The sequence below is a fragment of the Tachysurus vachellii genome, chromosome 25 (assembly GCF_030014155.1).
Source record: "Tachysurus vachellii isolate PV-2020 chromosome 25, HZAU_Pvac_v1, whole genome shotgun sequence".
Taxonomy (NCBI): Eukaryota; Metazoa; Chordata; class Actinopteri; order Siluriformes; family Bagridae; genus Tachysurus; species Tachysurus vachellii.
In genome coordinates, this window is record NC_083484.1 from 7,593,617 (window position 1) to 7,621,479 (window position 27,863).

At 37.5% G+C, this 27,863-nt stretch overlaps 1 protein-coding gene across 2 annotated transcripts in view; it reads right to left on the reverse strand.

The window, feature by feature from the left end:
• Positions 1 to 27,863, reverse strand: part of prkag2a (protein kinase, AMP-activated, gamma 2 non-catalytic subunit a) — an 86,330-nt gene that overhangs the window by 42,108 nt on the left and 16,359 nt on the right. The window contains exon 1 of one of the 2 annotated variants that reach the window (XM_060861407.1): positions 10,264 to 10,804. The exons of the other annotated variant lie outside the window; for it this stretch is intronic. Coding sequence (XP_060717390.1) covers positions 10,264 to 10,363 — 100 coding nt within the window. The 5' untranslated portion in view covers positions 10,364 to 10,804. Of the gene's footprint in view, positions 1 to 10,263; positions 10,805 to 27,863 lie in introns of those variants that run through there. 2 annotated transcript variants of the gene reach the window in all.

The following is a 27,863-nucleotide window of genomic DNA, read 5'->3' on the forward strand; positions in this document are numbered from 1 at the left end:
GAACATGCAAACTCCACACACACAAGGCGGAGGCGGGAATCGAACCCCGACCCTGGAGGTGTGAGGCGAACGTGCTAACCACTAAGCCACCGTGCCCCCATATTTTATACATTTAATCCCAAAATATTACCATTAATATTAGTTAGTAATGTGCCTTGTGTTGTAACTTTGCCAGGTTTTTTTTTCCCCACATGAGCATTATTGGTAAAACATCAACAATGAATTGGTACATGCGTTGTACATCTCGGTTATCTGTAAAAATCAACACGATGGCTTTACTGTAACTGGATCTTGAGATTGATTTGGCTAAATGTTTGAACTTGATGCCTAGTGGTCATGTCTTCTTTTCTTGTGGTCAGATCCAGTTCCAGAAAGATTCTCCCACTTGTCTCGGATCATCTTTATTTGTGTTGAGTCTCAAGCTGAGCAGAGCTCGAGTTCCCATTTTGAGTAGCTACTCAAGGGAAAGTGAAACAGCCTTACCTGCATGTTGGAAGACAAAAATGCTGTGTACTTTGTTAATAGTTGTGCTGAAGCTAGGAGAAATCCCTATTGTTGTCCACCATGTATAAACATACAGAAGAAATTGGAGAACTGAATAAGAATAGACTTATCTGATCACTAATTGGCCACATGCAAAAAAAATTAAGATGAACCATAGTACCATAGCTTCTCCGCAGATACCCAATAAAGCAATTATTTTCTTTTAGACAAGCCCTTTATCAGCCAAGAAAACATTGGAGAAATAGGAAGAGCTGAAAAGAGCAAGGATGATGTCATCTGGAAGACTGCCTGCTCCCTCTCTCACTTTCTCTCTCTCTTTTTCTCTATATACATTCTCTTCACTCATTAGCATCTTATTCACGAACATGGTCTACCATCCCCAAACACTGACAATCACACATCCTGGCACAAACAAGATGAAAAGAAATAATGTGTGACACCATGTTGGATCACACCCAATTCATCACAGCAGAGCTGTCTAACGAAACCCTGCCGCAGGGATATTTTTACCTTCCCAAGATGTGATCGCTCACTGTAATGTACGGCAGGCTCTGCTGACCCATTAAGCTGATGTAGGATTTGGATAAAATGCCATGATGGTGCAGATTTGAAGCCAGAACAGCATCATGTCTACTAGTGACAGAATATTATAGAAGAAAGTCTTTATGCCCTGACACCCTGCAGTGAAATCAACCGCAGCATAATCTGCAATTTCAGGCCTGATGCGTAACATTTAATGTTAAACTCCGGTACATTGTAAATGATGCAGATATATGGATTGTTCTGACAGAAAAATGTTCTCATATGTGCACAAACTAAAAAAGGAATTGTAGTCATCGATTCTTCAGAAAGCAAAATGACACATTTTGAGCTGTGGGATCGGGGATAAATTTCTGAACAGGAAGATTAATGTAAATTACGATCAGTTATTACTTTGACCTGTGGGAAACACGTAAATATCTTATGGAGCTTCTGAAGGGCAGTATGATTTGAAAGAAGAAAATCTTTCAACAAGATAATAATTGAAAAATGTTGTTCAAAAGTTTACACCCCCGACTCTTAACCCTAACCCTAACCCTTGAGCGCCAGTGAATGTCTTCACCTTAGCTCCCTCAGCTGTCTTCAATGTAAAAAGATGGACGCTCAAAAATCAAAAAAAACAAACAAGGAACATCTAGTCACCTTGTCATCCAGGTAACACCATACTAATCAGAATCAAACACATGTAAACTTATTAAACATTTCATTTGTTTAATTTCAGTTATTATTGTATTCTGTTGGCTATATGCAAACAGCTGTTATGTCATTTATATAAATAGCTTATTCAGCACAATACTAAAAAACCAAATGCAATTTTTTTTTTCAATAATTAATATTTTGTAAATATGTAACTTTATTACTTCATTTGTACATAATTTCAATGTGCAACAGCAGCTTACATTTTCCCCTGATTGCTTTTAGTCATACCAGTCTGACCTAAATGAGTGAATGATCGAATGAGTTTATTAATAAATTAATGCAATATTGATTAAAAAACCTTCAAGGAAATAATCAATTTTATGGTATCTTCTTGTTTTATATAGTAACAACTCATTTACAGGGACAGGCATGGTGGCAAGGGTTAGGGTTAAACTTGTGTTTATTTATTATTTAAACAAAGTAGTGTTAATTTCGTCAGACAAGACGAGACGAAATATGTTCGTCAACAACCTTTTTTTATGACTAAGACAAGACGATGACAAGACTGCACCACTGTCCAAAAACACTGACTAAGACTAAATTAACATGCATTATTGTTGACGGAAAAAGACGAGACGAAAATGTTTTGTATAAAATAAAAACTAAGATAAAATCTCTCTTCATTTTCGTCTACAATTGTCTCTGCTTTTTCATCAGCTGTTACGCCTTTAAAATATTCAGAACGCGTTCGCGGCTTCGCGCTGTTTAGTGTGTACGTAGAAACAATTCGTCCGAGCGCAAGTCCACCCCTGGTCTAGGCAGGCTTTTTGTGTTACATTATATTTCCTGTTGCTGCGCAGGCTCTTTTATTGTACATGACAGCTTATGTCCCGATGACCGGTCTTTGCATTACGATTAAAAGCAATATCAATAAAGTAAAAAATGTGATGTGCAGTCAAGTTCGAGTGAAATATATGTGAAACACTTTTTTTTACTGAAATGTTAATCAGTAATAATCTCAGTAATAATGTGTTATTTTAAAAAAAAGATTACAATTTTTTGACTAAAACTAGACTAAAATGAAAAGACTTTTATTCGACTAAAACTTGACTAACAAAAGAAATATGTAGATGACTAAATATGACTAAAACTAACAAGGACATTTGGCACAAGACTAAGACTAAGACTAAATTAAAAATAGGTGACGAAATTAACACTAAAACAAAGAAAAAGATCAAATTGTTGACATGGAGACGTTTAATGAACATTTGGCAATGAGTCTCTGCTGTCAGAGCTTTGTAAATGTTAGTAAGTCTTTCAAACTTGGGAAGGTCTTTAGGACACTGTGCTCTCCAGTTCCTCAGGGATATGACAAGCTGCACTGTTTGTCTTAATAACCTCCGTAAAAAGAAAAAAGAAAAGCTAGTCAGGGAACAACAACTGTTTATAGCTCCGATAACATATACTGTATGATAACAGGAACAAATTTGTCTGCTGGGCATTTCACAACATTTTCTGTAGCGCTTATCTTATACAGGGTCATGGGGTACCCTGAACCTATCCCAGTGGGGACAAGGCGAGGGACACCCCGGGACATGGCGCCAACCCATTACAGGGCACAATCACACAGACTTACACATCCACTCACACTCCACTAGAGATGTCAGTCAGTCTACAGCGCATGTCTTTGGTCTGACAAAGTAGACTAAAGGACCAGGAGGAAACAGGACAGAGAACATTGATTTAATATTAATTATTAGACAAATAAAACACTTCAAGATGTGCTGTTATTGGAAAGTAATCAACTTTGTGGTGGTAACATCATCACACCACTCTGTTATTGATTAAATAATATAACAGTATTTCCTCTTAACCTTTATACTGAGAATACTGAGTAATTTAAATGAATGACTTATACATCATTACCAGCTATTAAGAGCTAACCTTTATAAACATTTGTGATCAGATGATTGTAAACGGATGTTTTTTTTTCATTTATGTAATACAAAAATTCGGTCAATTTTGACTCCCGTATTTAGAATTCAAACCAAGTTTACCAAAATTTGAAAACAGAATCTCTTACACCAGAATCACAGAGCACTTACAGTGTAATGTTGGCCATATCAAGGACTCACTAGAAGTAAATCATAAATAAATGCTAAGGCAGTTATATTGAGTAGGAGCAGACTTAGTAGTAGATTTACTCAATTCACAACAATCAGCATAACAGGGCTCCAAGTGTGGCTGAATATATGTATGATTTGCCATGAATGCTACAGATGATCACTTCTTGGTCACCAAATTTGTTCCGCATTGGTCCAAAACCTTGAGTCTTTGGATCCATCTAAATCCTACTCTACTTAAAAATATTTCCAATCCTAATCATTTTCTAAATACAGTAGTGTTGAAGTTATAGCTTCTTATGAAGAAGCAGTACTAAATGAAAAAGTACTAAATGAAAAAAAATCTTTCTGCAGAATAATAATAATAATAATAATAATAATAATGCAACATCGTGTTCAAAAGTTTACACCCCACCGGCTCTAAACGTGGCGTGTTGCCTTCTTGACCCAAATATTTCCAATACTCATTGTCTAGCTAAAGTACAGTGTTACATTCTTGAAGCACAGGAACAAGATGACAATTATAGCTCACTGTACTTCACGGCACTCGGCTGTTTGCCTGGCCTGGTAAAAAGAACTGGCTCAAACTCAAGTTTGGCTCTGAATTGTAAGTGTGACAAAGGGCAAACAGGTGTGTCAGAGTGTCCACTCTCCAGAGCCTAATAATGGAGCAGATGGGTGTCTCTGACTGCAGCTTCTGTCTCATGAAACCTGCAGGGAAGAGACAGCCAGTACACACACACACACACATTGAGAAGAGTAGAACACAATGACCTTTACCTTTCCACCACGCATTAAACTACAGTATAGCATCTGTATGTGTATCTAACATCAGGAAAAAAACACTTGCATAGGGCATGTCTGTGTGTTTGTACTAATTAATACATAATATATTTCTTATAATTGTGTTAAATTTGTCTTGTATGTAATGTATGTTTGCAAATGCAATGTCAGGAATGTTTAAAAAGAGAATTTTTGCTTTACACATACCCTGTAAATGGAATTCACACTAGCACAAACACCATTTGTGTGTGTGTGTGTGTGTGTGTGTGTGTGTGTGTGTGTGTGTGTGTGTTCATAATATATTTTTTCCACGGGTCAGCAGTGGACACCCAACACACAATTCTGACTATAGCAAATTTCAGTTTTATTCTTCTAAAAGTCTGTTTGAAATCAAAACTTGCAAGTGATTTTAAAAACAGTTTACACACATCAAATAATACACAATAATAACAGAATAAAAAAGACCTAGCTTATGTGGTCTGTATAAGTGCTTCGTAAGTATGAATACTACAAACACGTTCAGAAATCCTATTTAAACTATTTAATGACTATAAAATTTTTCTCCCTCAAAATGGTTACAGTGCTTATTAGCAAAGCAAAGTCCATGTACATACACACCAGCAGACTTCATCCTCTATTGATGTGTATGTGGTTAAAATGCTTGGTTAATGTTACTGTATTAAGAGCTCTTAAGCTATTTAATGGACGTGAGTAAAAGCTTGTAGTTGAATATAGCCAGACATGTGACAAGTCTGACAGGATAAACCATTTTATAGGGTGTAAAATAGCTCAGATCCTTGTGTATGAAACACAGCAGGATGGAGGTTACCTAATACAACACTGGTGTCCATTCATAGAGATGCGGATAACTGTAATGCCAATTTTAAAGGCTATAACAATATCAATTTGTAAAGACACACTATCTTCACACTTAAAGATGTTAAAGATCTGATATTGCTGTGACAGGATTCTGACAGCCAAAAAAATGTAAAGTCACAGGATTTTTTATACAGTTCCCGTATAGTTTTTCATACAGTGGCATCTAAAAGTTAATCAAATGGAAAACGATATAAAGCAACTATGACATTCATTATAACAGCACTGTTCAGGAAATCAGAGTTGAAACTGTTTACAGAACAAACAAAACCATAATGTAAGAGTGACAAGCTATTTGAAATCCTGATTAGAGTTTGCCAGGATACATAGTGGAGAATAGTGAGATAAAATGGTGAGATCAAACTGAAAAATGTAGCCTTGGAAAATCAACAGTGCTCATGAACCTGAGAACATCACCCCCACTGTGAAGCATGCTGGTGGTAGCATGTTCAGGGTCGTCCTGTCTCTTGGTTGCTTCTCTGTCTAATGCCCAACTTACTTGGTCACTGAACTTTGGGCAATGAATTTTTTTATATCAAAATATGACTTGAAGGGGAATGTTCCTAAAAACGACAAACATGATGGTCAGGTGTCCACAGACATTTGACTGTATAGTGTATAGTCACATTGATACTAGATCCACTTTATTAATGAACCAATAGAACTCTTCATTAATGGAATTAATGTACATGCCTCCACCACTAACTTTAGTTCTTCCTGTTATTATTTAAAAAAAATATTGTAGACATTTGATCTTGCTGTGGCTTCGTGGCATTGACCAATTCCAAAATGTAATTAGTTCTTCTGCTGGTATAATAATTCTATATAAATTGTACACACATGCAACACCACTTGTTTTTGAGATATGGTGCTAATGAAAATCTCGTATAGACGAATCACACTGGGCAGCCATCACCCTGGTGCCATAGTATTAAGATGCCATAGAATTCTTTTAGATTTTTTTTTTTTTTTTTTTTTTTTTTTTTATATAAAGTTTGGTAGAAAGGTTTGCAGAGAATGTGGTTTGAACAAGTGAGAGGTTTTTACTTTCTTGTGGTGCTAATGTGCATGAAGCTTGAGGGGCAAAGAAAGACCATGTTTCCTTCATCCTAGTTAGGATCATGGTCAAGAAACTGTTAGAGCCAGATGTGGCTGTGTGTGTGTGTGGTGTGTGTGTGTGTGTGTGAAATACTTGGAGACTCTTTCATAACTTTTGAGTTATGCCAAAGCAAAACACATCAAATGATGGTCAACAACAGCAGGTTCCACTACTTTCAGCCTCCTATAAGAACAGGAATCCGAGGCTACGTTGGGCACAGGCTCAGATATATGACGTTTTTTATCAAATGAATCAGGCCTCTCTTTTGTAATGTTTCTTTTATAGCCTACTGTTGTTTTACTTTTTAATGTCATGAAATTTATCAATGGTAATAACAAATGAATGTACACTGGGAAACATGAGGAACCTCAACTTGAAGATAAGCTTAGTTTCAACTCACAAATAGTCAAGACAATGGCTAACTTTAAGTTTCATTTTACAAACTCAGAAACATGAGCTCAAATCTTGTCATGTCAATTTTTGTAAAGAAAAATGTAAAGAAGAAATAAGTTCATATAATTTAATTGGGCTTTAATGTTTTACAGTGTATTTACCATTCAACATTTTCAGTCATCACCTAATTACTATTTTTTTTTTAATCAGAAATTCATATAATTGCATATCAGTACAGTATGAGCTACTCTTTATATACACAGCCTTCTACTAAGAACACATAAAAACATTAAATCCCACATTAAAACATAAGTCTTAATGTATATAGATCATAGATCTTGAGATGTTATTTTGGCTTGAGATAAATAAATAGATAAAGCATTTAATATTCAAACAGGCTCGTGTCCATTCGCCATTAATTTTTAAATGAAAAAATCTACCCTGTAAGGCTTGCATATTAATATGTATAATCAATATGACGATATTTTGTTATTGGGTTAATGGATCCTTTCATACCAGAAGTGCCACGGAGGACGAGAGATATCCTAGAGCTGCCGTTTGCTTCATCTCTTGACATTTCAGATGCTTAATCAGTGCCATCCAATGGATTAAATTCCAGCTTGCTGGCTTCTTAATTTAGCTCTTGCTGCATGATTCTCCATCTCTACGTCTCTATCTCCTTTCAAGTGAAAGCTGCTTAGGCAGAGTGAACTAAATAGTGCAGAAGGTAAATAGTAGATAGGCAACATAATCAGTATTCTTATTTGTAGTGATATGTAAATCTAGCAAGTAGTCGCAGACTTACGTTAGCTAGGAACTAGCTACATCTTAAATAAAGGTCAATTTTACCTAAGGTTAAAAAAGATGACGTAAGTGAGCAGTAAGTATAGCAGACAAGTGTTTGATTAGCTTATCCTTCAAAATATGGCCATGTTTTCTTTACAGTGGAGCACACTGAATTAAAAGATTTTAGATTTTAAATTTTAATTTATGGATTAATTTTAATCTCAGCAGCTACAAGGTTATAACTTTGCTGTGTTCAAGAAAATCTGGCTTTAGTGTCAAATATAATTTTCCACCTTGACCCAGTAGACTGGGTCTCACAGGATACCATTCTTCGTACAATCAACAGAAGGGTTTGTCATCATTAAAAAAAGAATGAATACAAACCCTTCTGTTGACTGACAATCCCTTCTGTTAAAAACTCTGCTTAGAACCACTAAAATCCTTCATACTTGCAACTTTGAGACATACCTATCAAGACAATGTTTACAATTTAGCATGTTTTTAAAGGTGGGAGGCCTACATCTTAACGTACAATCTGTTTTAAAGTCAGTTTCTAAATCCAAACAAACTACAGGGTTGGATTAGTGTTCTCACTGCTTGGGAAAATTCCATAAAAACGGAAAACTTTTCCAGAAAAGCCAGAGAAGAAAGGCGGCCTGTTGTGTATGTATTTAGCAAAATGACTGACATATTTGTTGTTACTCCAATAGAATAACCAGGTTATTCTATTGTCACTTGTTGAAGAATCCTGAATCACTCCTTTATGTCCCTTTATATTCCTACACTTGGGTTTGTGGACATTCTGACTTTCTATTTCCAATTATATATTTCTAATTATATATTTCTATTTCCAATACTTTCTACCTTTTCCAAGTAAAAAAAAAATTTAATTCTTGCCTTTTTTTACTCAGGTTTTATGTATAAATTCATCTTATATTGTAACCAGTCTACCACAACTATGCCACTGTCTTCATTAAAAAAAGTATAATTTAATAGCAGCTAACAAAAATAATTGAACACAGTTGTTTATGTTTGAAAAAATATAGTGAGTGTTCCTAGAAGTAGTAAGAGTCAGAGCTGAAGTCTGAATTGAAGGTCAAAGGAGCAGTTTTTCTGTACAGGGAAAAATGAAGCAGAACTTGATAATAGTGCAGACTTGGACAATTAGCATAAAGGTTAGGACAAAATCTCTGCAGGAGGGTGAAATGAAGGTCAGATGAAAATGGTGAAGGAGCAAGAGAAAAAGGACATGAATAAGTTATTGATGTAAGCAGATTGTGAATCTGCATGCCAAATTTGCTGACTCATAGGCTGACTCAGAGGATTATGGCGATAAAACCAACAAGTGAAGATGAAGGATACCATGTGATGAGTCCAGCTGGCAGATAAAAGCTATATACAAAAAAATGAAATAAAGAACTAGGAATAGGAGCAGTTTAAACATTTAATAATAATAATAAAATTTATATAAAACTGGGTAATTAAGTTTCTTAAATGTACGTATGTAACCATGTAAAAAGAATAAGCATGTATTTGACAGCAATTCAGTAGCACACATCCTGAAAAGTGTGTTTTCTTATAGCACCCAGATGGCAGTCTACTTCACCAAACTTCTGCCACAAATTTGGAAGCATGCAATTGTATAGGATGTTTTGTTTGCTGTAGCATTACATTTCCCATTCTCTGGAACTACAGTAAATGCCCCAGAGATCAAACCGTGGCCAAAGGTTGGTGTTGAAACACTTAAGTGTTCTCCACAGAGTCCTGAACTCAACCCCACTGAACACCTTTAGGATGAACTGGAATGCTCGCTGCACCTCAGGCCTCCTCACCCGACATCAATGACTGACCTTACTAATGTTTTTTGGCTGAATGAGCACAAATCCCCTCAATCACGCTCCAGAATTTAGTGGAAATCCTTCCTAGAAGAATGGAGGTTATTATTACTGAAAAGGGAGTGTCTACTTGCCCCCGCACATTCGGCCATATTGTGTACTGTATATTGTGTATTCTGTAAATAACATGCTGATGATATATATGATGTTGTGTTCAGCAAACTGAAAGTAAAAATGAATGAATCTGCAATCTACAGACAGGATCAAGCCATTTTCAGTTCCTGCTTATTGAGGCACTTTTCTCATTTCATCTTGTCATAGGGAAAGTGAAAGCCATGTTCATCAGCACCATTTGCAGGGATATAAAACTAAATTGGTGGGGAAGTATACAAACTCAAGCAACAGTATGTGACACGATCTTGACTTCTCCAGTGCACATCCGCAATCAAAGAGGTTTAAGGTCTTGTCTATGGGAGACTTTTTCAGGGTTTTCCCAGAGGAATAAACCAAATACACCTTAAAGATTATATATTAAAGGTTTTATTTACAACAGTGAATCTTTTGATCTCAAATTTTGCGCAGTAAAAAATATACTATAAAGCCTCCAGTAATACTTTCTGGATTCACACACAGCTGTAAAAAACTTGGCATGGCTACAGGATTTCATTCTAAACTGTCATCTTACTTGTTCCGAGAAGGTCATGGGGTTCTGACTGGCGTCTTCCCGTCCTGCCGTTATGCTCCTTGCGCTTCTTGCTTCCTCTCAGGCTGCTGAATCTCTTCATGGCTGTCTGAGGAATACCGAATGCCTGAGCAGTGCAGAGGTGATCATACCTGGCCTACGCAAGAGCATGAAAAGTTACACAGCTCAGAGCAGCTTGACCATGACGTTCCAATTTGCTACCCACGACTAGTTAAGAACACACAGCAAGGACCCACGAAGCCAGCAGCTTCTTGTGGATAGTGACGGGAACTAGCAACTGATGCCAATATCAGGTACAGGAATCCCTCTTCCAGCTGACAGAGCAAATGAGGGTTACAATGGCAACGAGCTGTTAGGACTTGTAGGCTTGCAGCCAAGCACTAATCCCAAGAGGAGAGAAAGTTCTGAGCTCTCTTGAAGCAAGGACAGCCATTCAGTATTTCTGATTATAATACTACCTTCCTCTGGGTTCCTATCTTCATTTGTCTTAAACTCTCATAACTTGGGATTAACGGCTGGCCTCCCTTCAGCAGATTGTCAGGTGCAGCTGTATGTATGTCTTTAAAATAGCCCAAGTTGCAGAGACACTGTAAAAGGAAACCAACACACACTCAAAGAGCCTTTGTCAATGATTGGTTACAAGGCAGCTTCCCTCCCACTTTTAGACACTTCATTCAAAGTACTTTGTGTGTGTGTGTGTGTGTGTGTTTGTGTGTGTGTTTATATCTTAGTGGGGACTAAATCAAATGGATAGGAATAACTGAGATTTTGAACTTGGAGGGACGTTGGTGTGTCACTATGAGGAAATTATTTTCACATAAATGCAGCATCCATTTAACAAAATAAATAAATACACAGAGATTTAGGACTAGGGATTAGCTGCATTAATAATTATGTCAGTGGAAGGTCCTCACAAGGATAGTAAGACACAGGTGTGTGTGTGTGTGTGTGTGTGTGTGTTTCACAGGTGTGTGTGTATGTGTGTGTAGATCACTTTCCTGATCTAATAGTTCTACTGCAGACAGTTTAGTCAAGGATATGAACTGAATTCAGTAAATGTGTCATCCAAACTACAAAATCTAACTACTAAAATGCAAAAGAAAATATATTTTACAGATGCACATGCTTTCTCTCTGAAAAAAATGTACAACACATTCAGAGTATGAACTGTTATGAAATCATACATAAATTATGTCTATAACGTCTGTGGTACATATAATTAAAAAAAATAATGGTTACAATATTGTTTTTGCAAACAAAAAAGAACACACACCTTTTTGTTTTCCCTGAAATCCTGTAAAAAAAAAACAACTTTAAATTACACTGTTTCTTCATGCAGGACAAAAAAAAAAAACATGATGTTTTGCTTAATCCTACAGCTAAAGCAGCATGGGAGGCCATTCCTGAAAGATCAGCTTCAAAACAACTATCTGACCCATTGAAAAAATTAATTAATTAATTAATTAATTTAAAAAAAGCACCGCATTGGCATTGTCAAAATAGTCATAAACTACATTCACAGCTACATGCCGCTATATACCATTGAGTTCAAGGTAAGAGAAAGGCTTGTGAATGACACGTCATTAATTTTTTAGACGGGTGCCGCATTATTTATGTGTTGCATTATTCATGTGCAGTGCATTGATAGCTGTTTTCCTCAAATGGAGGTAAGCCTGAGAGATCTGATTGCTTTAAAAATAAATATATAATAATTAAAAGCAAAAGTCAAATAAAAGCCTTAGTCATTTGTTCCATTTTTCTTTTTGTACATACTGCCACAAAAGTGTATATATTTTTTCTACATAAGATCCATTACATTCAAAGAATGAGAAATTTCCCCATTGTGGGATGAATAAATGTAGGGATGAATTGTGGGATGAATCTTATTCACTCATTCTCATTCACATTGTAATATTCAATATCTGTTTTTGCCATATTGGGAAGCCTTAAACACTAGACTAATTTGCCACTGTTAGAAGGATGCAAGTTGCCTTATTAGGAACTTTCTATGAGTCAAAGTCAAAACAGAAAGAGCTGTCCAACAAGAAGATACTGTATGAGTCAGGCAAAAACAAAGTAGGAACTCTGAGAAATGAAATGAGAATAAGGCTAAATATAGTATGAACTGCAAGACAAAGCTGAAGGAAAGAAAATCTGAAGATGCTCAGAGCTAGGAAATGGGACACGCAGAAAAGGCAGAGATGAAGGACAGGAACAGAGGTTATCTGAAGAATATAACTACAGCAAGATGAAAGCAAGCCTGCCAGCTTGTTGTGAACCTTTTGGCACAGGGAGACTGGCACATCAATAGGGTGGGATTTTAAATGCAGAGCCCAAAGGAACAGAGATATTAATTAAGGAAGGATATGAAGCACAAAAACAAAAAAAAAAGAGGATAATGTCGATTTGAAATCCCTCACCGCCCAAAATGTTTGGTCCAAAAGAACTCTCGATTAAGCATTATGTATAGATATTCGGCCCAAATAAAAGTATTCCAGTTCTGAGAAATCAGTATGCCTTAGTTCAGATTTGGGGTTCATGTGATCATAGTTTAGAATCAAGGAGAAAGAAAGAGACAGAGAGAGAGAGAGAGAGAGAGAGAGAGATGGGGGGGTGTTGCTATGACTTCATGTATAATTTTCCCTGCCGTTTGTAGCTATAGCAATTCACATGATCATGACAAACCACAGCCAGCATATGGGACAGTCCATTACAAGAGTCTGAAAGAAACATTGCTGTAATGATAGTGATCTGACTTTGCCTGATTAATAAGATCTGCTGCTCATTTCCAGCTAATCAAGAGCTCTATAAACACCTTTTTTTCCATGTTACAAATGAAAAACATTGGTGGACGAGGCAAACGTTACAACTTAGATAGAGCCTTGATGTAAGACTAAAAATATTCAGTGGACTATAATGTTGCCTGTTGAAAGATGAGTAAGTGGGATGGACAAAACAAATATAATCCATAATCAAAACATAAAAAGTAGTAAGGTTGAAAACTAGGAAAGATTATGAGAGACAAAGAACAGGGAACACTAAGTTGACACATTTAACAGGTGAGGACAGAGAAACCAAAAAGAGACACATTTATGTGAGCAGTATTAATACAAGCTTGGTCTAATTACCCTTTTTTCTTTCATCCAAGGACTTGCTAAAGCTTTCAGAAACAATCTTTTTTTTTTTTTTTTAATCCAAAGCGTCCATGGGGGCAGTTTTTACTCCTAAACCATCAGTCATGTTTTCAAATCATCAAAGTAGATAAGGAGGGAAATAAACAGTGATTTCTTTTTTAATTAACGTGCAGGTCAGATTACAAATGAAATGAGATATCCTTTTCTGCCTATAGCATACTGTATATATTAAACACGCTAAAGGCAGGTCTTAGAGTACCGATGCTCCAGTTCACCTGTTTCTCATGAGTTCAAACCTTCTGGTCTGCATTATGTAGTCGGTCTCTGTTTTCCGACACTGGGCATGACTTTCATTTGAGAGAGAGATATGGCAAGAACAAGGAAATCTAAGAGCTACACTGTTTTATACTGAAGGTCACATTGTCCTGCTGGAGCAAGGCCAGGTACAGTCTGTTGGCCCACTGTTCATTTAGTCACTTTTATTAATGCTTAAATGAGAACTTAGAGCTTAGAATTAACTTTACAGATTGTGGTTGTTAGTAGAAGAGGCATGTAATAAAAGCAAGGCTATGTAGCATAATGTATACACGTGATAAACAAGCAAAGTCAAGCCTTCTGATTTAGGATGTATTAGAGGAGATACTGATGTAAACCCCAGGATCTGTGTTGGATCTATCAAATACTTACTATGTATGGTGCACAAGATAAAAAAAAAAATTCATAACCAAGGCACAGATTGGCTTTTAAATTTTAGCATTTTTATTCAGTGTAATGTAAACATTTCCTGTTTTAAACACATTACTTAGACAAGGTAGTTTAGTGTCTGAAAAAAATATCTTTAAACACCATCTTATTTGTAGTGAAACCTATTTTTTTAATAGGTTTATAGCATAACCTGATTATGAATATATTATTTAGAATAAACAGATATACCCTATGTTCTCCCCGTGCCTCGGGGGTTTCCTCCGGGTACTCTGGTTTCCTCCCCCGGTCCAAAGACATGCATGGTAGGTTGATTGGCATCTCTGGAAAATTGTCCCTAGTGTGTGAGTGCGTGAGTGAATGAGAGTGTGTGTGTGCCCTGCGATGGGTTGGCACTCCGTCCAGGGTGTATCCTGCCTTGATGCCCGATGACGCCTGAGATAGACACAGGCTCCCCGTGACCCGAGGTAGTTCGGATAAGCGGTAGATGAATGAATGAATGAATGAATGAGATATACCCTAAGTGAGCACTTTATTAGAAACACTATACGAACACTTGTAGGGCCTCTTTTCTCTCTCAAAATCTGATTCAATGCTTCATGGCATGGACTATACAAGATGCTGGAAACATTCCTTTGTGAGTCTTGTTGACATGAATGTATCACACAATTCCTGCACATTTTACAGGTGTACTTTCATGCTGTGAATCTACCATTCTATGACATCCTAGAGGTGATCTACTGGATTGAGATCAGGTGACTGAAGGCCACTGAACTCATTGTTATGTTCATGTAGCTTCCTGGTTTCAATACTTAACCAGTCTTTGGCATTCAAGTGATGCTTGGTTAATAGTAATGGGCTCAAAGTGTGCCAAGAAAAACACCACCCACATCATTACACCACCTCCACCAGCCCGAACCTTTGGGTCCATAGGTTGGGACCATAGATATCCTACTCTGGCACCTACCATCTGTGTGACTCAAAAGAAACTGAATCAAAACAGACTATGCTTTTCCAGTTTTGTTGAGCCTGTACCTTCAGAGGCCTGGTATGATCTTCTGAAGTTGTAACCCATCTGCCTCAAGGTTTAGCATGTTGTGCATTCTGAGATGCTTTTCTGCTTACCACAATTGTACAGAGTTTCTGTAGACTTTCTATCACCTCAAACCAGTTTAGCCATCCTCTATTGATCTCTCTCATCAACAAGGTGTTTTCATCCACATAACTCCCACTGATTGGATGTTTTTTGTTTATTGCACCAATCTATGTGAAGTCTAGAGACTTCTTTTGTGAAAATCCCAAGAGATTAGCAGTTATAGAAATATCCAAACCAGCTCATTTGTTACCAACATTCATGCCATGGTCAAAATCACAGAGATCACTGTCCACCTGCTCAGTTATCTAATTAACCAATCATGTTGTAGTGGCACACTGCATAACAATATACAGATACAGAGCTTCAGCAAAAATTGAAATAACGAAAAAAATGTGTGACCACTGTGACTTTAACCGTGACATGAAAACTAGATGGACCGGTTCGAGTATTTCAGAAACTGTTGATCTCCTTGAAATTTAACACACAACAAACTCCACCTGCTCTTTTGTCAGTCTTTAGTTGTACAGTTTGAGTGTGTCGGGACCCAGGATAGCCTCATGGGAGCAATGTTTGATGTGTTGTGTGTTCTGAGATCCTTTTCTGCACACCATTGATGTACGAGTGCTCATTTGAGTTACAATAGGCTTCCTGACAGCTCAGACAAGTCTGTTCATTTTCCGCTGATGTAAACTCTAGGGAGTGCTGTGTGTGAATTTCACAGGAAATCAGCATTTTCATAAATAAAAAATAAAATAAAATAATAAAAATTAAATAAATAAAAATTAAAGACACAGAAGTCAAACTTCTCCATTCTAATGTTTGAAGTCAACATTAACTGAAGCTGCTAGTCCATATCTACACAATTCTGTGCACAGCATTTCTGCCACACAATTAGCTGATTCGATAAGTTCATGAAGGTATACAGGTCTGCGTAATAAAGTGCTCAGGTAGCGTAGATTCAAATAGGAGTCAGACTATTCATTTTTTTAAGGAAAGCTTGTCCACACAGGACTTCTATTTCAGAGTACCAGTCTGTGAGATTTGATGCTTGCTGGACAAATAAAAAACACATAATCACATTTGTAGATCAAACCCAGACACATTAAAACAAAGTGTGCATTTTTTATGAGATGCACTTGTCAAACATGCCAGTTCTTTCTTAGTGAGTACATACAGGTTCCATAGAGTCTCTATTGTTGTCCATAAAAATAGCATTCCCTGATAAGGCCTGGCTTAGTGCAAGAATGCATGGCATGATGTTGAGCTATTAATGTTATTTAGACAGTAAAGACATGCTCTACAGATGTTGGCTCAAGCAAGTGAAAGCAGAAACCCAGGGTAGATGTTAGGGTTTCAGTACTGATCTCAGCTATTCAAATGTGAGTTCTGCTTTTATCTCTTCTTTTTGCCCCAGAATCAAGATGATATCTGATCTCCCTTCATTCTCAGGAGCCTGCATGATACTCGGGTGGGTCAAGTATTGAAAATTTACAAACATACAGGGGAGCTCTGTGTGTGTGTGTGCGTGTGTGCGTGCGTGCGAGGCCTATTTCAGCAGAGCAAGATGAGTGGTGAGTGCCCTTATCTATTACTCTATGTAAAGTGGAACACACACCACAAGGGCAAATATTAGCCACAGGCCATCTGACTCACATTTAGATTAATAGGAACTAATCTACTAGTAACTTGGAAACTAGTATAGTTTCATTCTAATCATAAACTGAGATGATAGACACTGATTCACAGCTACCATCAGAAATAAGGATAATGCAAAGTAATGTACAAAAAAAATTCCAGTGTAAATGTAAAAGACACACAGCCATTATTTTTCCAAAGATGGAAGACGTGAAGGAAAAACACATGAGGAAGCCTAGGTCATGAGTGCTGAGTGTGACAGTCACGCTACAGAGACAAACACTTGATTCTGAAAGTAACTACATGACTGCTTATGTTTTCCAATCAGCTGTTTATTTAGCTATTGCCTGGTAACCAGGATTGTAAGTGGAAAGGCTCACAAGCTTCTGGATGGCCAGTTTTTCAGAGTGACATCCATTCACTGTCTTTATCTTACATATGCATGTGCATTAAACCCTGCTTCTTTACTTAAAAATGACAAATATTCTCACTCACTCATTTTCTACCGCTTATCCGAACTACCTCGGGTCACGGGGAGCCTGTGCCTATCTCAGGTGTCATCAAGCATCAAGGCAGGATTACACCCTGGACGGAGTGCCAACCCATCGCAGGGCACACACACACTCTCATTCACCCACGCAATCACACACTACGGACAATTTTCCAGAGATGCCAATCAACCTACCATGCATGTCTTTGGACCGGGGGAGGAAACCGGAGTACCCGGAGGAAACCCCCGAGGCACAGGGAGAACATGCACACTCCACACACACAAGGCGGAGGCGGGAATTGAACCCCCAACCCTGGAGATGTGAGGCAAACGTGCTAACCACTAAGCCACCGTGCCCCCCCATGACAAATATTAATGAGGTTAATAATTCAATTATAATAATTCACCTCGGTCAACCCCTACCTTTACAGGGTTCCCACACTTTTCCAGAGATCATTTTCCAGGACTTTTCCAGGACATTTCAAATTTAGGAAAAAAAGACAAGGATCACAGATTCACGGCCTAAAGTAATATGTTCTTCTCTCCAGAAGTCTTAAAAACAACTTTATGGCTATTACTTAACTATAAAATTAGAAAAACACCAGATACACACACACACAGAGCTTCTGAAGTTAAACTCTTCAATTTATTATAATGAACACATTATAACAACTGCTAAGGCCCTTCTTGTTAAACTTTTCCTTCCCTCTTCCCCAACTGCATTCTCAAAAAAAAAAAAAAAAAAAAAAACGGCATTATGAAAAATAACTGCAGAAGCGTTCCCAAACGGAATAAACAACTAACTGTCTGTCCAAAACATTCACTGAATTAAGCTCTAATGAACAGTATCCTTTTGAACTTTTTAATTTAGTTGTTTCAAATTCTCTTGCATGTTTTCCAAACTTTGTTCTAGTGCTGCTAACTCCTCACTTTTCTCTGTGACACTTTTTCAATAGGCATTTGATTTTGACAGTAAGGTGAAGTCATGCTTTCTCTCTCGGTATTTATAAATGTGTCATTGACTCACTTTCACAAATGATTCGTTAATAAACGCATATTCAAAGAAACGCCACTGTATTGTACTGTATGTTGCTAAAAGCGTTCTGCTCCGGCTTTGTTTGGAACTACTATGGTTAGTGAAGGATAGAAAGGAAGTCACTTAACTTCTTGTTTAGTGAACTGTTGCAAAAATCAATATCACATTTGCAAACGTGTTTTTAAGTTTATATAAGTAAACCTATTATAAGTTACCGGCCTTCGCCTTATGTTTACAACATGTTTAGAACAGTAAGATTAAACAGCATAACAAAAAACCTGTCAAAACGTCCCTGAACAGAGCACTTTCTCATTCATTCATCTTCTACCGCTTATCCGAACTACCTCGGGTCACAGGGAGCCTGTGCCTATCTCAGGCGTCATTGGGCATCAAGGCAGGATACACCCTGGATGGAATGCCAACCCATTGCAGGGCACACACACTCATTCACTCACACAATCACACACTAGGGACAATTTTCCAGAGATGCCATTCACACCTACCATGCATGTCTTTGGACCAGGGGAGGAAACTGGAGTACCTGGAGGAAACCCCGGAGGCACGGGGAGAACATGCAAACTCCACACACACAAGGTGGAGGCGGGAATCGAACCCCGACCCTGGAGGTGTGAGGCGAACGTGCTAACCACTAAGCCACCGTGCCCCCTCAGAGCACTTTCTGTTAATGTTAATTATTTCGACCAGTTGTAAACTGTTCTTTAAATGATAAATAATTTTCCAGGACAACAAGATTTTTTCCAGGACAATTTATGTTTTCTCTCATTTTCCATGTGTTTTCCAGGACTGGAACAATGGTCATTAATTTTCCAGGATTTCCAGGTTTTCCAGGACGCGTGGGAACCCTGCTTTAGCTTCCTTGTTTTTTTAACAAAAAGGAATCATTTTATTTCAAATGGAATTGTCCCCACAAAGTCAAAAACATCAGAGTCTAATCCTTGAGAGGATACTTGTGATTTGGTCCTCAATAAAATGATGCCCACAAACATACCAGATCACTAGCCCTCATTATGCCTATAACCGTCTCTCTCTCTCAGCTAATGGGAAGTAGACAGAGTAGGGTGTGTGTGTGTGTGCGTTTGGGGGGGCAGGATGTATTGGGCCATCATGAGCATCAGTAAAATCAACAGGTGCACAGAGCGAGAGAGGGAGCGAGAGAGAGAGAGAGCGCAAGAGAAAGATTTTTGCTTTAATAATTAATTATTGTCAATTATAAGATTAATTATTGATTTATGTCTGCTCCTCAATCAAACGCTAACCTTAAACTTAACCATAGTAGGAAAAAGGAAACACTTTGGCATTTTATTTAAAAAAAAAAAAAAAAAGAATTTGTTCTAACAAATGATGCCCACACACATATCAAATCACGATCAGTCATCATGCCTCTCTCTGTGTCTGTACATCTGTCTCTATGTGTCTCACACACACACAAAGACACACACACACAACAACAGAGTATAACAGAGTACAACAGATGAACTGCCCCAGGAAGACTGGAGCTGCTTAAAAATCATTGTGAAAAGATAAAAATCAGAGCAATGTATTACATAATTATACCAACAGCAAATAAATAAATAAATAAATAAATAAAACTGGGGGCACGGTGGCTTAGTGGTTAGCACGTTCGCCTCACACCTCCAGGGTCGGGGATCGATTCCCGCCTCCACCTTGTGTGTGTGGAGTTTGCATGTTCTCCCCGTGACCCGAGGTAGTTCGGATAAGCGGTAGAAGATGAATGAATGAATTAATAAAACTAATAAGCCATCATTTCTATGTTTTATACTCAGTAGCCACCTGAAATAACATTTTAAACCAGCTGTGATATTTTTAAATAAAAAAAAGTTTCATCCCTTAACACTATACATGAACATTTTCCATTTTTTTAATTATCCCAGCTGTATTTCACTGTAACCGCCGCAGTACCAGCACAGCAGTATAGTACTGGACAGGCATCTACTGGAATGAAAGAAAGCTAATTTTAGTCTTATATTCTGATTAATTGATCTTGGTGTTAAAACCTTAAATTTAATTCTAGTTGTGAGCACAAATGAATTGAAACAAACAAACTTAATCTTGATCTAGATTTGTAAAGTTCATCGCGACAAACTTTGATGTTGGCTTTGATGATGCAATTATTCGCAACGGATGGTGCTTTTTGGAGGCAAGTGGACATAAGGGTCAGTGTTGCTTTTGGAGGCAAGTGGACAGAAAGCTAGGTTGCCAAAACATTTGGAGGTAAGCGGAGACAAGCATGCGACATCATCCAAATACTCCTGAGGAAATTCCCCACATTGGGCTGATTGTTTTTATATGTCACTTGTCCATTTTTGATTTTCACGTGATGTCACGTGACGTGAGCAGAATACATGTGAGGCAGTTCCCCTCATTGTGCTGAGTGTTTTGATATATCACATGCCCATGTTGTGCAATTTTTTTTATTTTCACGACATCACGTGACGTCACTAGAATACATGTGAGGAAGTTCCCCTCATTGTTCTGAGTGTTTTGATATGTCACATGTCCATGTTGTAAAAAGTTTTTTGATTTTGCATATATTGGGGGCGGGGCTGCGGCACAACCGAAAGGCCATTCGGTACACCAATTTAAAGCTTTGTACAGAGTATCATCCTAAAGGAGCTGGCCGAGTTTGGTGTAGATAGTTCAAAAGCTTGCCGAGTTATAAATCTTCAAAGTTGATAATGGGAGTCTATGGGAAAAAAAGGCCATTTTGAGACTTGGTACCAGAAGTGCCGGAACTTGGATCGCTTAGAAAAGTAATAGCAACAAACTTCAGACCAGGTTCTACAACATATCCAAATTTGGTGCATGTGGCTCTAGGAGGAGTTACTCTTGATATATTTTTGTCTAAGCTTAAGTAGGAAAACAGAATGTTGGCTTCTACAAAGCCAACATAATTAAATCACACAAATCCACATTAAGGACAAACATGTTACAAAGGAGACCACTTACTTTACTGTTTTGAGTCCATCCAGCATAACACGGTATCACGTATACAGCTACCACTGTATACGTCAGTCATCTCAAAATAAATTTCTGAATGTAAATGAAATCTATGTTTAAAGAAATGAAGCAACAGGATTCAAATGAATCCAAATGTATTGTAATACCAGGATTAAAATGTACAGATTAAATTATTCAGGTGCTTTAAACCTTGTTTAAATCTTTTTTTAAAGTGGAAATTTTATTTTGATTATTTTTGATTATCCAATTCACCCCAAATCCGTGTGTGTGTGTGTGTGTGTGTGTGTGTGTCCTTTGGCTTGTTTTTAATCAGTCACTTTAACACCTTTTTTTTGTGTCTCTTTGACATCTCCTGCAGTGTTATGTACTTTATCTCCCTCTACTGGGAAATAATGGTTTGGAAGTAAATGTGGCTCATATTTCTACCCCTGAAAGATTCTGAACCACTTGGTGGCTCTGTGAGCATACAAGTATTTTGTGAACAACAAAGCGAGGAAAAGAAGATCTAACCGAGCAAGTAAATCAAAAAGAAAACGAGGAAGCACTAACTAGTTGCATGCTTTTATGCATTCTTAGGTTTTTCAAGGTCACATGAGATGTGAAGAAAGGTCAGGATGCATCAAGGAAGAACGTACTGATTAAGGAGACGTTCTTCGTCTGCTCTCTGCACCGGGTGTAATGAACATGCTTATAGAATGTGATTACACAGTAAATAAAAACCAATAACATCCTGCATCGCACTTAAATGGTGATTTATTCAGTATAAATTCACATACATTCTTTTCTTTATCCTTGATCCAGAATCTCCTCTCTTCTGGATTCCAAATACATTTCACAGACCCTCCCAGTTCAGCTTAATGAACATAAATAAATTATACAGATATCAGGCTCATCATGTAAAGTGTGTACGTTATTATGCTATTTGTTACTGCCTTTATTTATAGAGCTTTTTATTACTGAACGTTATTATTTGATATAACATTTATTTATAATCCTACATGGTTTAAGATATTGAGATTTGGATTAAAACCATTCAATTCAAGTGAGAGGTCCAATAGTCCAATAGTAATAAACAGCACTGGTAATGATGATTTCCACCTGTCCTTTAAAAAAACAAACAAACAAAAAAACACCACATGAAACACCACAGACTTCCTGGTAATGCTTCAGAAATAGTGGGGTCCAAAAGCCCCAGTGAAAGTTTCCTCATGCCGAACCTCTTCTAGTGAAGCATGTGTTCAGACACTTCTGGAATCTTTCCTAGCTTGTGTGCATGCTGTTATTAATGCAATCAGGAGTATCTGAAATTCTAAGAAACTCTGAAATTCATGTAAACATTTTAAAGATTCCATGACATTTTAATTCATCTGCTATCAAATATCTATAAAAAAAAAATTTTGTTGTACGATTTTCACCAGTGCTCTCAGACCCCACTGTAGCTCACTTTGGAGTCATACACATAGTCATCCATGTGCTTTCTTGGCACCGCCTTGTGGCTCTGACGTGGGAATTAGAGGATCACATGGCATCAATGCTTTCACAAAGCCTGAAGTGCAATTACTCAGGACCATATGGCTAAATCCAACCAGCCGTGCATGAGCAAGAGCACAAAGCCTTCTTTGCTCTCTTGCACCTCCTTGTGCCACTGACGTGAGACATGGAAGATGACACAGCATAATGTTATTTTTTCAAAAGTTCATGTTTTGGAGCAAAATTTATAAATAGCAATTACTGAAGCCCATGTAGCTTAAATCCAAATCTTTCATTTGATGAACAGCTTTTTGAGTTCTACATGGATGAAAATTAAAGTCTCTGCCTTCTGTAGGTGTGTGTGAACGACAGTAATGTAAACAGCCTTTTGAGCTTCTCAAGGACGTTTCAGATGACTGAATAACCCTTATAACAAGAAAGAAAAAAAAACAGACAAAAGTTCCCACATATTGATGTGTATCAGCCTTAGACTTAGAGAGAAATGCATCCATCTGAGAACAGCTTGGGAAAATGTGAGAAACATACAGCACTCCAAAACCTACACTCACTGTCCATTTTATTAGGAATACTTGTACATATAAATGCAGTTATCTAATAAACCAATCACGTAGCAGCAGCACAATACAAAAAATTCGAAGTAATGTTCAGGTCAAACAGCAGAATGTGAAAAAAAATGTGATCTTTGAGATCCATGACTGCGGCATGGTAGTTGGTACCAGAGAGCCTGGGCTGAGTATTTCAGAATCTGCTGGAAATATTTAACCACACGGTCACATCGTGTGTATGATCTGCATGTTGTGGAAGTCCAGTGGTTAAGGCACTGGACTACTGATCAGAAGGTTGCAAGTTCAAAACCCAGGGAGACCAATCTGCCACTGTTGGGCCCTTGAGTGAGGCCCTTAACAATGTCTTTTTAAAAAAAAAAAAGACAAATATAGGGCATATGCCAAATACCGGTAATGTAATAAAATACCTTGCTGATGATTATTTGAGCAGACAAGAAGCCTATAGTAACTCAAATAATCACCCTTTACAATTGTGATGAGCAGAAAAACATCAACATGCACAACACATCACACTGCTTACCACGATATTAAAGAGAGATTATTTGAGTTGCAATATTCTTCCGGGCAGATCGAACCAATCTGGATATTTTCCTCCGACCTCTCATAACAAAGTGTTTCCACCCACTGAAGACTGTTCCACCCATCTGCAAATCCCAGTTTGCAATCAACAGTTTATGAAGTACACAAGGCCAACAATTGTGTCACAGCTAATGTCGCAGAAATAACTTTTTTTTTTTATATACATTCTTATGTTTGACGTGAACATTACCTGAAGTTCTTGAACTGTATCTACAGGATCTTTGCACTGTGCTGCTACACAAGTGGTAGATGATACAAGTGTACCTAATAAAGTGAGCATGTATTGCTATTGTTTCTCAAACTCTTAATTTCATATAAGTTATGTCTGATGTTTTACATGCAATATCCAATAGCAATGCATCTTGCACTCTGTCAGCTCTTCCTCCATGTAATCATTCAGTAGTTTTCCCTTTTCCTTTACAGTAACTCATATTATATAATATGCTGAATATACAGTACACAACCATCTACAGAGAACATTGGTATTAAACAGGAAGTCATTTCTCATCTGTGATTTCAGTATGTTTGTTTCAACCAAGGTTGTAAAAACACAGACGATGAGTTAAAGTTAAAGGAAAAGAAATTGACATGAAAATGTCTTGGTAAAGTGTTGGGCCACCATGAGCCAGCAAAACTACTTAATTGTACCTTAGTATAAATTCTAGACGTCTCTGAGACTGTACTATAGGTATAAACACCATTCATCTAAACAATATTCAACTGGTGTTTTGATGATTTGAAGAGTGCCAACACTTCAGCCTGAATTTCCCAGGCATGAATATGATTAGGATTAGGATTTAGATCAGCTCACATCATTCAGTAAACAGACCATTCCCTTCAAGACAAAAATATTTCATCACAGTTTAAAGATGATTAGTGTATTAACTGTATTGATTTGCAGTTGCACCTCCATTTAAGTGGACGAAATGTAAAATGCTCACAGCTACTGGCTCTGTTAAAAAGGCCCATAATAAGCAAGTGGTGCTGTAAAATGCCCATAATAAGCAACTCTTAAATTTCAAAGAGCATCTGTTTTTTTTCCGTTTGTCTCAGTGCCATATCTGTGTAGTTTAATCTGCTTTTACTTAAATTCCCTGTTTTTATGAATGGTGAACAAATATGTGATGCAAGAGCTACAGTATCTGTTCTATAAATCACTCCAAATCTTCAAAAATGTGCCACTTAATATATTTAGCTTCCTGTTTAGTAGTTTAGTTTATTTAGTACTGTAGTTATTTAGCTTTTTCCCCAGCCGACCGGAGACAGCCTGTCCTGCTCTTCCTTAGGAAGGATTAATAGCTTCACGTTTTCTGCAAGCAGAGTGTATGCCCCATGAAGGCCTGGGAATGGTCCAGCTTGGTTGAGCACTGCCATAAGGGTGTGTGTGGATGCTTGTTTCCTATCCAGGAAAAGCAGCATGTGGGGAGGTTGTTGTTCGCCCACACAGCCACCTACACACTCCACACTGCTACTTGACACAGTGGGCTGACACAGTACCCATACCGACACATGATTTGATTCAGTATTCCGGGTAGCCGATTAGATGATATTTGATGCGTTAAAATCTGCACTTTATGTTGTACATTTTTAATAATGTAGATGTAACATGTATGCCAAGTCAAACACTTTTTAAATTCTAAATACAATTAGGTCCTGTTAATCCCAAGCACCTCAAAAAACAGATTCAGGAAAAAGAAAAACAGATACTGTACATCCTTGAGTGCAAGTGTGTACCATACCTTGGCAATTATTTCCAAAATCTCAAGTAGGAAAACAATTACAAAGGCCATCATGAGCTGAAAATCAGGTTTTGTATTGCTTTTTCAAGTGAGCTATACAGAGATTTGCATAATGTACTCGAGCCTCACTATGTAATCTACAACTCTTACTGGTTTTTAGTTGTCCTATATAAAGGGTCCTATTTTAACACTTAAAGGGTCTGTGTCAGGAGTATTTGTGCAAAATTTAAATAACTTGCATACAAAAGGGCTGGTTAAGTGACTGCCATGACTGAGTGGTTAGTTCATGGCTATAAATATTATGTCAGGATTTCTTTTACAGATGCACTTCATGTTATCACTTTTAAACAGTTCCATTACACTACAAACAGATCAGGCATCTGTTCTGAATTTGGCACAGATAAAATAATTTGTTTATATCATCGGCTTTTCTTTGAACATGCCACATTTACTGAGCCATGCTTCCACTTTAACTGATACGACTGAAAGTAAATATCCTATTCCTGGAATTTGCTAGAAATTATGGGATCATGGGAGATCAGTGAACAAATATGTTTCAAAAGAAGCCTGGGAAGGGTATCTGGGAACCAGGGAAATTCTCTCTCATTGCTTGTTTATAATAAAATATAGTTCAAAGTTTGCCATGTAAAGCAGGCATGTACTGTAAGTAAAGGCTCTCTGGTCTGAAGAGACCAAAATGAAACTTTCTGGCCTTCTTATAAAACATGTTTTGCAAAAAGTTTAATATCCCTACAGTAAAGTATGCCGGTGGTATCATCATGTTGAGGGTTATACTTGGTTTTTAAGAGGTTTCTCTCACTAATGTCCTCTCAATGACTTCTGCTGGTAGGCCTCATTTCATTACCGTTGTGCCGGATGTACAAGATTTCTGTTTTCGTTGTGTCACCACTTCACAGATCAGACAAGAGAAGGTTTGCTACATCTGTTACTGATACTACTGCATCTGTAATATTCAGTGCCTGTGTTAAGAGTTTTAATAATTCATTTATAACTGGACTCCTGGAGCTTGATTTCTAATCCAAGAAATGATAGTGCTACTACTGACCCCTTGACCAAGATTCCAGTAATTCAAATGACACTGCTCATTTATCCCCATGAAATAAAATCCCTACAAACTTTAAAAGACATCAAATCTTTGCCGAGCTCTTGGTAAAGTTTCTTTAGGCAAGCAGAAATAGCTCCTGGGGTTAAATAGTGGGAATCATTTAAGTTACTGAAACTAATTCAGTGTGATATTCTCCTCTACAACATACCTTGTAAGTCAGAATGGCAGGACTTTTGGCAATCCCAGAACAGCATCCCAACATACTGCACTGTAACTGGACAAATCCCAGCCCACTGTCAGCTATGGCATTAATCCATGACCTCTGGTCTACATTTGTATGTACTTTACCAGCGAGTGATCAGCCCACCACTGAGACCCATTACAACACTCCAGCCTCTGACAATACATCAATAACCACATTTTCTAATTATGGGTCACTCTTTTCAGATGATAATGGTGTCTGAAATGCACCTTCTCTTCAAAAAACAAGGCTTGCATAATTTTTTGCGTGGCATACAAGTAAACTGAATGGAGTAGTCTTGTAGACTAAACAAATTAAACCAGCAGAAACTTTGTGGTCATTGTTCTACTCTTAATTGGACAATTACATAATTATAAAACAGCTACAAATAACAGGGACAGCTACATTCTTGTTTAGATCTAGGTTGCCAGATCATCACTGTGTTGATGCTTTGTTTAACCACATTCTACAAAAGGAGGTCATCAAGAACCACAAACTCTTTTCAGAGATGCTCCTCTCTATGAAAGCCAACTTTGCTGGGTTTTATTTTGGTGTCTTGAATAAACATTAAGGTATCTGCATGTCCTTTAATCGATCCACTCAAAAAGAATAACCATTGAGGACACAAGATACAGATTGATTTTCATTTAAATTACTGTGCTACCTAGATTAAGTAGTATAGGCATGTCCTGTGCATTTTGTATGGTTTCAAGCAGTATTACTTTGCTGAAAGGTCATAACAGGGAGTGCCGAAATTCATTTACTGGAATTCACTGTGCTGAAAAACACCCATGCACCAATTAAATC